General features: G+C 36.4%; 1 protein-coding gene across 1 annotated transcript in view; it reads right to left on the bottom strand.

Moving 5' to 3' along the window:
- Positions 1–913: 913 nt before the first annotated feature.
- LOC123563842 (AP-5 complex subunit zeta-1-like) overlaps positions 914–14,752 on the bottom strand; it is a 74,778-nt gene continuing 60,939 nt past the window's right edge. The window contains exons 12-19 of the mRNA XM_045356908.2: positions 9,627–9,916; positions 8,937–9,023; positions 8,451–8,573; positions 7,788–7,920; positions 6,758–6,946; positions 5,276–5,427; positions 3,006–3,053; positions 914–1,716 (exon numbers count right to left, since the gene is read on the bottom strand). Coding sequence (XP_045212843.2) covers positions 1,644–1,716; positions 3,006–3,053; positions 5,276–5,427; positions 6,758–6,946; positions 7,788–7,920; positions 8,451–8,573; positions 8,937–9,023; positions 9,627–9,916 — 1,095 coding nt within the window. The 3' untranslated portion in view covers positions 914–1,643. The remainder of the gene's footprint in view (positions 1,717–3,005; positions 3,054–5,275; positions 5,428–6,757; positions 6,947–7,787; positions 7,921–8,450; positions 8,574–8,936; positions 9,024–9,626; positions 9,917–14,752) is intronic.

Here is a 14,752-nt window from a genome sequence, read left to right as displayed (position 1 = left end):
GGCAACTAGTACATTTGTTTTACTGTAAATACTTCTATCACGCACAATTTAGATGTGTTAAATGCTAGTTGGTTCATAGAAAAATGATAAATCTCATTTTGGAGTTGTTTTTTTTTTTCACGAAAATCATGATGGGTTTTACCAGAGTGAAGTTTTCCCATCTACTCATTATTCATTGTGTATACTGTAAGTGTTGTTTCAGCTGATATACACACCTTTACCAGATTGTCGGAAAAGATTATTGCCACTTGTTTGGAACTCTAGATATTTTAGTTTTCTTTTAAAGACTAGTGTTTGGTGTTATTTCATTGACTTTCAATTCAGTTTTAATCTTGACTGACTGCCAAGGACTGCCAGGGCAGTTGTATTGTATATTATATTGTTCATCACTGTAAAGTATATATATTTTAAATGCAGAGTATATGTATGTTATGTAAATGTATTTTCACATTAAAATGTGTACATGTTATTGAATGACTGGTAAATAATCATAATGGTTATGAACAAATTATATTTATTCTGAAGACAAGTGTTGTGACTCTTTTCTTCACCCAACTACTAATCCATTCATTGGTAAACTATTAATGAGCCATGCCATGGGAAAACCAACATAGTGGGTTTGCGACCAGCATGGATCCAGACCAGCCTGCGCAGTCTCTAATTGTTATAGGCTTTGAAAGCGAACAGCATGGATTCTGACCAGACTGCGTGGATGCGCAGGCTGGTCTGGATCCATGCTGGTCGCAATCCCACTATGTTGGTTTTCTCATGGCACGGCTCATTTTGGGATCAGTATTTAAGAGTGTGCTTGGACCATTGAAATGGAGGGATCAGTAACAGAAGAATGATTAGATTGGTGAAAAAAATCCTTGCTTTACAACCAAAAGCCGAATGAAAAACTGCAATTCATTGATACATGTATTTCATTTATTTAAACATAAACTTACAAACATATCAAATATGCTTTATATCTATCTTCTTAACAGATTTTATAAAAAATAAATTGCACATACCCTTCACTTGAAAAACAGTATTAGTTAACTTAGTATGTGGATACCAAGACTATGAATCAAATTAGGTGACATATTTGATCACTGGACAAAACAATGTTTCCATGAAAATTTGACTATAGACGCTGTGTCTACAGCCTCTAGTTCTTGTGGTACAAGTTGAAGCTTGTCCAGAGTTCAGGAACACTAGATTTAAACAAATCCATGAGCGAGATCAACCAAACCAACCAAACTAATACAGTTACCCTGCTATAATGTCGGAAGTGTTTCTTTTAAATGGTCACAATACTGTGTTGAAATTTTGTGCTGCTTTAGTGTTAGGGCCACACTGCTGGATGTTGGTGCAACAATTCTGTGCTGCTACAATGTTGGTGTCACAATTCTGTGTAGCTAAAATGTTGGTGCCACAATTCCATTCTGCTACAATGTTGGTGCCACAATTCTGTGTAGCTAAAATGTTGGTGCCACAATTCTGTGTAGCTAAAATGTTGGTGCCACAATTCTGTGTAGCTAAAATGTTGGTGCCACAATTCTGTGTAGCTAAAATGTTGGTGCCACAATTCTGTGTAGCTAAAATGTTGTTGGTGCCACAATTCTGTGTAGCTAAAATGTTGGTGCCACAATTCCATTCTGCTATAATGTCGGTGCCACAATTCTGTGTGTTGCTCTAAGAATGGTTGACATTGATGATCTATCACGATGACATCTGTAACACAAAAGTATGGTATCAAAATTATTCTCTAATCTGCAATTGAATCAGTTTTTTTTCAATGCTTCATACTCATTTTTGCATCTATCAGTTATATGCAATTCTACATTTCCAGAGTAAGTAGTAGGAATGTTGTGTAATTTAAAACACCTTGCATACCGCCAAAATACTTCTATAGGAAAATCCCTGTGCAAAATTTTGGGGCATAAAAAATTCGAAATAACATGCATCTTTTCTAAGAGTGTCTGAAATTTTCATATGCATCCAGCAACAAATACAGGCATAATTGCTGTTTTTCAAAACTTCAAGGTACAAAATAACTGAAAACTACACACAGAAAAAAAAACTATCAAAATTGTTGAGATGATATATCTGAAACTGGTTGGAAGATATTTTAAAAGTTTAAAAAGTTCCAATTACCACTGAGGTGGTCTATAGGATTATATACTAGAGCCTGTTTTTCACTGAAAACATGTCTCCCACCATTAACCATGCAGACATTGTAAAATGACATAAATTAAGGGCCATGGCCCCAGTGAAAATCACTGAACCATAACAATCCAACGATACAAACAACTAGGCTTGGCACTGATCACTGATGAGATTTGGTTAACTTCAGCCCAATGGTATATGTCAAGTAGTGTAAGCACTGTAATTTACAACAAATCAAGGGTCATAACTCTAGCTTAATATCAATGAACTGATACATGCCGAAAATATGCACAATTAGGCTTGGCACAGATCATTCCTTTGAGGTAAAGAGGCTAAAACATCATGAAGTTGATAAATCAAGGATCATAACTCCACTGAAAATCACTGAATCTTAAAATGCTAGACATTCACAACTAGGCTCGGCAAAAATCACTTTTGAAGTTATGTTTAAATCCGCCTGATGGTGTCATAGGAGTTGCGCAGACAGACAGCACTAAACCAATTTGTCTCCCCCACTATATGTAGGAGACACAGTTATACCAATGACACTGTCTGATATTAAAGAGAAATCAAAGGAAATCAAGGATACAGAATAGGTCAATTGTACATTAATGTCCAGAAAATAATACAATTTCACTTCATTTTAAAAGTCAACATATATTTGTCAAGACAATCAACACTATGAGCAAACATCAGCTTAAGAGTTAAAGTTCTTTGATAACAACTATTCTAGTACGTTGTTAATCTAAAACATGGTCATTTTTTAACATAGGACAGCATGATTATAACTTCTGAAAATGAAAATAAAAATCCTGACCAGGAAAGGCTTTTGTGTGATCTACCAATCAACATACCTACTTGTTTCCAGGTCTGAAGGTGGATTCAGTATCACAGATGCAAAACTATAACAAAACAAAAAACAATTACATTTTTGTCTCCATAAAAATATGACACAAAATGGAAGAAGTACATAAATTATCTTATCTATGAAATTATGAAAGAACTGCTATATACAATGTAGTTTATAAACCTATTATTTATACTAGCAGACTGCAGGATGATACCACACAACACAGATCCCCCAAAAATCTGCACAAAGTTTTTCTTGACATTACATGGATTTTACATGTTGTGTTGACGGACATGGTGACGGGTACCAAGGTAATGAAAGACATGAGACCTTTTTACTTTGAGACACAGTAATGCAGGGGAAGAGCATCTGACTCCTGGGTATGCATTACTGAGACACCAATACTGGCCAGAAGTTCAGAACGCAGTTATCAAGCTTAGTTAACACACAAGAGCTGTCACAGGAGACAGCGTGCTCGACTATTTCGATGTTGGATAGTGAAACTGGGCACATCAGAAGCTGGAGTTGCCACTGAAGTGTTTAATTACTCTAATGTAAATGAAGACATTGGACAATAGTTTAGGTATGTGTCAAATGTATTTCGTAATAACAGAAATAGAGAAATGTATCAAAACATTAAATAAGTGTAAAAGGGACATAATTCATGGAAAATTTCTGTAAATTAAAGTAATGCACAATGACATTGTGTCATATCATGTGGCTAATAATATGGAGCAACTATTTGAAATTTGAATAAAACAAGGCAGTCTGAAAGACAGCTAAATCCCCTGCCACTGCTATGGATAGTGAAAGGGTAAACCTTTGATTTTAGCTGTGACCTTGACCTTGAACTGACATGGCTGACTCATGAATTCTGCACAACGTCTTGATGAGGTGATCATTTGACCAAAGTTTCATGAAAATCCTTCAAGGGGTTTTGGAGATACAGAGCTGAAACCTTTGACCTTCAGTTGTGACCTTGACCTTGAGTTGACATGGCTGACTCATGAGTTCTTGATGAGGTGATCATTTGACCCAAGTTTGATGAAAATCCTTCAAGGGGTTAAGGAGATACAGAGTGGACACCAAATGGAAGGCTCAAACGTTCGACCCTTAGTTGTGACCTTGACCTTGAGCTGGCATGGTTGACTCATAATTTCTGCATATCGTTCTGATGAGGTAATCATTTGAACAAAGTTTTATAAAATTCCTTCAAGGGGTTTAGGAGATATAGAGCGGACACAAAATGGAAGGCTCAAACCTTTGACCTTCAGTTGTGACCTTGACCTTGAGCCGACATGGCTGACTCATAAGTTCTGCACATCGCCTTGATGAGGTGATCGTTTGACCCAAGTTTGATGAAAATCTTTCAAGGGGTTTAAGAGATATAGAGCGGACACAAAATGGAAGGCTCAAACCTTTGACCCTAAGTTGTGACCTTGACCTTGAGCCGGCATGACTGATTCATCGATTCTGCACGTCGTCTTGATGAGGTGATCATTTGACCCAAGTTTGATGAAAATCCTTCAAGGGGTTAAGGAGATACAGAGTGGACACCAAATGGAAGGCTCAAACGTTCGACCCTTAGTTGTGACCTTGACCTTGAGCTGGCATGGTTGACTCATAATTTCTGCACATCGTTCTGATGAGGTAATCATTTGAACAAAGTTTTATAAAATTCCTTCAAGGGGTTTAAGAGATATAGAGCGGACACAAAATGGAAGGCTCAAACCTTTGACCTTGAGTTGTGACCTTGACCTTGAGCCTGCATGGCTGACTCCAGGGTTCTGCACATCGTCTTGATGAGGTGATCATTTGACCCAAGTTTTATAAAATTCCTTCCAGGGGTTTAGGAGATACAGAGCGGACACAAAATGGCAGGCTCAAACCTTTGACCTTGAGTTGTGACCTTGACCTTGAACCGACAAGGCTGACTCATGGGTTCTGCACATCGTCTTGATGAGGTGATCATTTGACCCAAGTTTCATGAAAATCCTTCAAGGGGTTTAGGAGATATGGACCGGACATGATTTTGTTACGGACGGAAAGACGGACGGAAGGACGGACGCAGACCATTCCTATAATCCCTCCGCCACGGCGGGGGATTAAAAAGTGAGAATCAGATTGTGTGGACATGGAGGGAGGGATGCCGATGCCGATGCCGGGCAAGTAGGATAGCTCTCCATATATGTGTACTTCATATAGTCAAGCTAAAAATAAGAGAACTGTCTCTAAAATCAATGTAGAATAATAGATTTGAATAATTTAACTTACTTTGGAAGTTTTAACAGGTTAATGAGCTCCTGAGCTCTAGTAAGAAGTATTTCCTGTTCCTCTTTGTCCAAAACGTCAGATTTATGTTGCTTAGCAACCTTCGTCAAACACAGAATGGCCCGAGGTATCAAATCCTGGCATCTGCTCGCTAACTGAAAATGAGATAATAAGAAACTTTATTATACCTCACATAAATGTCCAATGCAAATTTCCCATTAGTTTAACTTGAATAATATATCATATTCCCCAGTGATTTTATATCACATGCGCAAAATCGTTTTCAATTTCTGCGCAGGTGATATGATCCATTATTTCATATCACATGCGCAACAGCGTTAGTTTGTTTTTCTGCGCATGTGATATTTTTTTTTTTTATATCACCCTTGAGAGATTGATACTTTCGCATTGATTAAACTGAGTCGATAGATTTTCAGCTTATATAATTATACGTTAAGATTAAATTATCCTTTTCTGGTGCTCTTGCATGTGCGAACACGGCCGAATTTTTTTCATCAAATATTGAATCGAAACTACCACAATAAGATTGGAAATGATCTAAGAATAAGAAAACGAGTGCTCACACTTCATATGTTTAATTTAGAAAAAAGAAAGTTATTGCCGTTTTTCGAATGCTACTGATTGACGCAATGTTGAAATATTAGAATAAATGTAGGGGTTAGCGATATGTAAACGTCTCGACTAAATCTATCAAAAAAGTCTTATTACACTGCAAAGTCGCCACAAATTATGAGTGCTAACAAGTAAAGACTCTTTAATTCTGGCTTCATTATTTGGTTAGTAATTACTTTTTAATGTTAAATAAATTATTATGTTAATTTCCCAGTAAATGCTTTGACCCTTATAAGCTTTCGGTATAATAAAATAAATATTGCATTCCTGAGAGGGTGATATGAAAAAGTGTTCACCCCTCGAAATATGAATATAGACCTCGGCTGGCGCCTCGGTCAATATTCATGTATCTCGCGGTGAACATTTTTCATATCACCCTCTCAGGAATGCAATATTTATATAATATCACTTCCAGCAGAAAAAGATCATTTCTGTTAATTTATTATTACCACAAGTCTATTAAATGATTACTTTGTATGTACTACTATCAGTTTATATTAAATCAAAAGGTCATAAACTGTAGTTCATCTATTTGATGAGAATGACTTCTTATTGTAAAAAAAACAACATATATCAATCATTACAATTCAGTCTTATTTGTAAGGGACTACTTAATCATTGTGCTGGCCCACAACTATAATGAATCTTAGAAACCAATAATTAAAAGCTGCTATTGATTTCACCTCTGAATGGTAAAATCTTCAAAGTCATGCAATGTGGTCACAATCAAGAACTTTTAGGAAAATGAAATCTAATTTAAAAGATTTTGAAGAATTAATATAAGAAAGAAGCCTTGACAGAAATTTGTTTATTCGCCTTTAGCTGGTAAACCTGAATTATCTATTACCATACCTTTGCCATAGCAGACATGAGTGTAGAGACCAGTTTGACAGTGTATGGAGCCTGTGAGGCCGGCACAGATCCCGTGATACTAATCACTTCATATGTGAGTAATTCTAACATCTCGTACATCTGTCCTACAGTCTCCGCAGTACAGTTAGCACTGTATGTAGCAGATGTGTATTCTCCAACCGCCCATACCTGAAGTGAAGTTCATTTTTTTTATGAATTGAAAAATTATTTGAGCGGATGCTTTCCCATGGCGCGGCTCATTTCACATTTCTTGTACGTAAACTGCTTCTTTTTTTTAGATTATATAGTCAGAGATTGCTTAGTTCAATTTCTAACCACTAAAATATACTGTGAAATCATTTTTATTCGCGTAGGACGAATTTTTGCATATTTCACGCTAGGACCGATGCGCAAATTTAAGACCGCGCTATTATTATTTTCTAATTATATTTTTTCATTACTAAAATTGAAAATGTGCGAATTAAAGCCCACGCAAAACAGTCCTTTCATGTCAGCAAATTTAAATGATTTCACAGTAGTTAAAATACGGACATCTGGAGGCGACACATGAACAGAGGATATTAGAAAATCCAAAGATTACAGGCATTATTTCCCATTTGCTGTGTATTTCAACCTATAAATATAAACCACCCGCAACTTAAGACCACTTTGGCCATTCAATGTTTTCTCTATCACAGGTTTGATCATACATAGGGAATTCCTATCTTCTTTATTTTTTTCCCAATTATTCAAGGTTAGGAGGAAGACCAGTATATTTTGCACAGTCATCTGAACATCATATTCCTGTCAGCTTCAACCCCTAAAAGGAAGACTCAATCAGGATGAAAAGGTAACAAATCAATGGAAAAAAAAGGGAACAACAGAACAGTGATTCTTGTGAAGGCCGTTAATTTCCATGTTCGAATTTGACTTGCCTAATGACTATAACTATAGTTCTAAAATTGAAACTGAGAATAGGTCTCAACAGTGTGGGGGTAACTATTTTACAGAAGTGAGAGGTAAACTATACCAGTTGTGAGAAGAAGTTTTCCCTGCCATCGATATTCCTTGTACTGGACAGATACTCCATAACCTCTGACTTCTGTACCAACACAACTTGTGGATACTTCTTCAACAGTAGTATAACATTCTCTGATATAATCCTACAATAGTTATGTATCACACAATGAAAACATGTTTACAGTGTGTTGTAAAATAATATAGGGATAACGCATCCTTTTTCATATTAAAGCACCTGCAGAATCCTGTGGGAAAGAGCTAAAACGTATCCCAAGGGATTCTGCATATGTTATAACAGAAAACAAACATGCATTAATACTATTCTAGCATTCTGAAATATCAGTGTTCTGTAGACCAGCATCATTGAATGTTCACGTAAGAATGAAAATAAACAATGCCTTCTTGTGATTTATAGTCTGGTTTAACATGGTTCATCATAAAGATCGGATATTCCTGCACATCTGAACTCAAAACCATGGTAAATTAGACAATAAACCATGCAATTTATCTTGATTATTTTATAAATAAACACATTGACCTAAATAAATGATCTCCAATCAAGCATATTTGTCCCTGCTTTGCAGAATCTGGACATCAAGGCAGACTGCTATTACAGAACACATTTGTTAACATTATTACTGTATTAAGAATTACAGAGTAATTGAACATCTACCTCTTAACATCCTTCTGGTACTCAGGGATGCCATACAGTAAGCCAGTCCTCTCTATCAACACTGGTAATAACTCCTGTACAAAGTCCTGGTCACCCTCCTCATATATCACTTCAAACCAACATCTATAAACAATAATAGAAATTATAAACAAGCACAGCAGCTACACATAATTATAACATCTATAACAATCATTTTTTTGTTTTTGTTGGTTTTCATGTCACAAAGACACAATCAACATCCAGACAGACATCTGAAAAACTTCAGCTGTTTTAATTCTACCGGATTTGATGTAACCATGGTAACTACAGAAATCACAAAATTAGTCCCCCTACAAAAATTAATGATTTCCAGCATACTATGACATGTACTGCAAATTTTCAGTAACTGATGAACTGTGGAAGTTTGAGAAATAGATTTCACATAACCTATCAAATGGATACACACAAAGATGTACAGTTGTTTATGCCAGTTCAACAAGCACATACCTGAGAAGAACAGGTACAACTTGGTAACACACCAATACTCTAGGGTGTTCCATCATATCTTGTATAGCAGTGTGGAACTTATCCAGTCTGAAATAACAAAGAGGTGTCAGTGAACATTTAAGATCAAAAACCTCAATCTAATATAGTACAATTTCTGTTACCACAATGAAACATCCTGCTGCTGAGGAATAAAAAAGAGCCATGCAAGAACAGAGACCACCAATTAAAGAAAGTACAGGGAATTTACCCGGGTATTAGGATTAAGGTAAATGTATCTCTGGGAATAAGGTAAGGCTTAGTTCTTTCTGATTGGCCAGTTATGTAAAAATCCAAACTTTTTTCCTCCATTACAAGTATCTGAATACAGGTTTTGACAATATTTGCTACATCTGATGTATATAATGGGTATTCCCATCATTTTAAACAACCAATGCAAGGTCCTTATAAGTCATCAACCCTTTTTATTCTTTTTAGTTACTACTGCAGAATCAGATTTTACGAGGGATTAAATTTTCCCTATTTTCACATTAGTGTATATTTTGCAAGAAATAGTTCACACAAACAATCAAATTTCAGTGACTTTAACTGGGAACATTTACTGCTTGCATGAAAACTAAACCTTGTGTTATAAATGACTCATTTTAAGTTTGTTAAATTTTGGTCACATAAAGTTATCTAATATTACAGTACCTATTTATAGTATCACCATGCCCTCCTTCAGCTCGAGTGAAGAAGTTAAACATTGGGCGGAACATTGCATTCTTAAATGCATCTAGGGCTCTTGTAGGTTCAAGATCAGTCACAACAGGAACTGCAGTAAAATCCATGTGCTTTGTCTTCTTCATTATCTCCAAGGCAATGATCATACATGGAAGGTCAATGAGTGCATGAAAGACCTCTAGTGATGTCACCTGTGACATCATAGCTGGTACAATGTCCTCAAAGTCAGACACAAATGTGTGAGGATGCCAGGCTTGCAACTGAAAAAGTCAATAGTCAATTACTGAGATCAAAATAAATTAACTCCCAAGACCACAAAGTAATCAGACTTCAAAAAAGTCTAAGACATCTGTCTGCTGGTTTTTTTTTTACAATTTTTCATTATACTGTTGTTAGTAAACCCAACAGTGTTCAATACTTATCATTAATATTAAGTCTGATTTCTTCTTCGTGAGTAACTAACAATTTCACCAAACAATAAGTAAGAAAAACTTCAGATTTAAATGTACTTGGTTAATCTAAAAGAACATTTGACTTGCTAGCCAAGGAATGGATTTGTGACCTCTAAACTACTGGTCAGTAGCTGATCAAGTTAACTTTCCACTGGAAAGGCTAACATCTTAAAGAATATTAATTTATTTATTTTGTTGGGTTTAACGTCGCACCGACAAAAGAATAGAACTTACATTAACAAGGTCTGAAAGACAGCTCCCAAATTGCTGTTATGGTTAGTGAAAGGGTTGATGGTATTGGGTGGAAGTATAGACTTTGTTAAGTATATTTTATAGTCCATGTATTAGGAAATAATACTTCAAGGGGTTAAGGAGATACAGAGCAGACAAAAAATGGAAGGCCCAAACCATTGACCTTTAGTTGTGACCTTGAGTTCTGCACATCGTCTTGATGAGGTGATCATTTGACTCAAGTTTAATGAAAATCGCTCAAGGGGTTTAGGAGATACAGGGCTCAAACATTTGACCTTGAGTCAACACAGCTGACACGAGTTCTGCACATCATCTTGATGAGGTGATCACTTGAATCAAGTTTCATAAAAATCTTTCAAAGGGTTTAGGAGATACACAGCGGACACAAAATGGAGGCCCAAACCTTTGACCCTGAGTTGCGACCTTGACTTTGAGCCAACATGACTGACTCATAAGTTTTGCACATCGTCTTGATGATTTGATCATTTGACCAAAGTTTCATGAAAATCCCTCAAGGGGTTTAGGAGATAGACAGCTCAAACATTTGACCTTGAGTTGTGACCTTGACCTTGAGTCAACACCGCTTACACATAAGTTCTGCACATCGTCTTTATGAGGTGATCATTTGACTCAAGTTTCATGAAAATCCTTCCAGTGGTTAAGGAGATACTGAGTGGACACAAAATGGAAGGCTCAAACCTTTGACTTTGAGTTGTTACCTTGAACTTGAGCCAACATGGCTGACTCATATCACCTCATCCTCCTGATGAGGTTATCATTTGTCTCAAGTATCATGAAAAGCTTCAAGGGGTTTGGAAGATACAGAGCGGACACAAAATGAAAGGTTAAAACCTTCAAGTTTTCTAAGAATTTTCAGCAAGGGTACTGGACTTATGCAAACTCTGATGTTTAACCATGATCACAGTTGAAAACAAGAGCTGTCTCCATAGGATGACACATGCCCCAGATGGCACTTTGAATGAATAGTTATGGCCGATGTTAAAGTTTAGGATCTTTGACCTACGGACCTGGGACTTCCGCGCGACACGTCGTCTTACTGTGGTACACATTCATGCCCAATAATTTTAAAATCCATGCATGAATGACAAAGATATGGACCGGACACAAATGCACTACCATGAAAAATGACCTTTAACGTCTAAGTGTGACCTTGACCTTTGAGCTACAGACCTGGGTCTTGCGCGCGACAAGTCATCTTACTGTGGTACACATTCATGCCAAGTTATCTGAAAATCCATCCATCGATGACAAAGATATGGACCGGACATGAATGCACTATCATGAAAAATAACCTTTAACGTCTAAGTGTGACCTTGACCTTTGAGCTACGGACCTGGGTCTTGCGCGCGACACGTCGTCTTACTATGGTACACATTCAAGTTATTTGAAAATCCATCCATCGATGACAAAGATATGGACCGGACACGAAAATTGCGGACAGACTGACAGACGGTTCAAAAACTATATGCCTCCCTTCGGGGGCATAAAAAAGAACTTAGCTCAGTATAGTATCATGGGAAAATCCAAACAATAGAATGTTGCGTTTTGACATAGAAAAGAAACTCATAGGGATCAATTGTGACCTTACACTACAAAACTGGAAATCTTGTAATATTATTGAAGACACATAATTATTGTCCAACTTTTCGCACCTCCATCTTTCTATAGCATTTTGCATATACAGATGGTGTTTTTTATAAATTTTAGTCTGAACAGTTGACATAAATGGTTTATTTTTGTTAAACTTGGAAATTTACAGCTACTTGGAGTGCACGCTCTATTTTCCCGCCAAAATATCACATATCTTTAGATAATTATAAGCAGCTAATTTATCTCAGATTTTGTTTATGTTCCTTTAGATATATATTCATGTAACATTCTAATATTAAAGTGGATAATAAGATAACAATAAAGAAATTAAGTTATATTCTTGTTTCGATCAACGTATATAACGAATATAAAGATGATGTACAATAATGATGTCATCTGCACCGCCCATCCCCACCCACCCCACCCCAACACACAAATCCCCAACACACATACACTTTATTCATGTTGCGAAGTTCCGTACTTGTGGTAAAATGTGTTTTTGCTTAGGCCAGGAATACTGGCTAAGTTTTACAACAGCTGGTACTCCAGCATCATAGGTAAAAACTTTTTATGGTTTGATGCAGAGTAAAAAATAACTAGTTTCGGTTACCTTTTAAGATAAAATCATAGCTTTCAAAAATATTTGGTTTTTCCTTGACATAATCTTTAAGATCTAGATTATGTTAGGAAAATACACTGCATAAATATCTCTTTCCTCAATATATCATTTATTATTAACATATCTGTTTGCCATGCTTAGATAATTTAAAAGGGTACTGTTACCTAAAGTTATACTATACCATACCTGCATTTGCGTGTCGGCATAAATGTACAGACATGTTTGAGAAAGCGTATTTCAAAACAAAAAAGAACAAGAGGGCCATGAAGGCCCTGTATCGCTCACCTGACCTATTGACCTAAAGATCATCAAGATTAACATTCTGACTAAGTTTCATTAAGATATAGTCATAAATGTGGCCTCTAGAGTAATAACTAGTTTTTCCTTTAATTTGACCTAGTGACCTAGTTTTTGACCCCACATAACCCAGATTTTAACTTGGCCTAAAGATCATCAACATTAACATTCTGACCAAGCTGCGTGACGATATAGTCATAAATGTGGCTTCTAGAGTGCTAACAAGCTTTACTTCTGATTTGACCTGGTGACCTAGTTTTTGACCCCACTTGACCCAGATTTAAAGTGGACCTAAAGATCATCAAGATTAATATTCTGACCAAGTGTTATGAAGATACAGTTATAAATGTGGCCTCTAGAATGATAACAAGCTTTTCCTTTGATTTGACCTGGTGACCTAGTTTTTGATCCCACCTGACCCAGATTCAAACTTGGCCTGAATATCATCAAGATTAACATTCTGACCAAGTTTCATTAAGATACAGTCATAAATGTGGCTTTTAGTGTTAACTAGCTTTACATTTGATTTGACCTGGTGACCTAGTTTTTCACCCCACATGACCCAGATTTAAACTTGGCCTAAATATCATCAATATTAACATTCTGACCAAGTTTCATTAAGATACAGTCATAAATGTGGCTTTCAGTGTTAACTAGCTTTACATTTGATTTGACCTGGTGACCTAGTTTTTCACCCCACATGACCCAGATTCAAACTTGGCCTAAATATCATCAAGATTAACATTCTGACCAAGTTTCATTAAGATACAGTCATAAATGTGGCTTTCAGTGTTAACTAGCTTTACATTTGATTTGACCTGGTGACCTAGTTTTTCACCCCACATGACCCAGATTCAAACTTGGCCTAAATATCATCAAGATTAACATTCTTACCAAGTTTCATTAAGATACAGTCATAAATGTGGCTTTTAGTGTTAACTAGCTTTACATTTGATTTGACCTGGTGACCTAGTTTTTCACCCCACATGACCCAGATTCAAACTTGGCCTAAATATCATCAAGATTAACATTCTGACCAAGTTTTTATTAAGATACAGCAAAAATTTGACCTCTAGATTGTTAACAAGCTTTACCTTTGATTTGACCGGGTGACCTACTTTTTGATCCGACATGACCCAGATTTGAACCTGACATAGAGGTCATCAAGACAAACAATCTGATTAATTCCCATGAGTTTCAAACTTAAAATTAGGTCTCTAGTGTAAACAAGTGTTACCTTTGATTTGACCTGGTGACCTTGTTTTCGACCCCACCTGATCCAGATTGAAAATCTGACTTATAGATCTTCAAGATTAACATTCTGACCAAATTTCATTAAGTTATGGTCATAAATGTGACCTCTAGAGTGTTAACTAGCTTTTCCTTTGATTTAACCTGGTGACCTAGTTTTGATTCTACCTGACCCAGATGTAAACTTGACCTAAAGATCATCAAGGTTAACATTCTGACCAAGTTTTATGAAGATATAGTCATAAATGTGGCCTCAAGAGTGTTAACAAGCTTTTCTTTTGATTTGACCCGGTGACCTAGTTTTTGACCCCACCTGACCCAGATTCAAAACTGACCTAAGGATCATCAAAATTGACATTCTGACCAACTTTCATTAAGATACAGTCATAAATGTGGCTTATAGAGTGTTGACTAGCTTTTCCTTTGATTTGACCTGGTGACCTAGTTTTTGACCCAACCTGACCCAGATTTAAACTTGACCTAAAGATCATCAAGGTTAACATTCTGACCAAGTTGCATCAAGATATAGTCATAAATGTGGCCTCTACAGTGTTAACAAGCTTTTCCTTTGATTTGACCTGGTGACCTAGCTTTTGACCCCAGATGACCCAATA

The sequence above is a fragment of the Mercenaria mercenaria genome, chromosome 2 (genome assembly GCF_021730395.1).
Source record: "Mercenaria mercenaria strain notata chromosome 2, MADL_Memer_1, whole genome shotgun sequence".
Classification (NCBI taxonomy): domain Eukaryota; kingdom Metazoa; phylum Mollusca; class Bivalvia; order Venerida; family Veneridae; genus Mercenaria; species Mercenaria mercenaria.
Note: the sequence above shows the minus strand (reverse complement) of the source record. Positions and strands in the feature narration are given on the sequence as shown.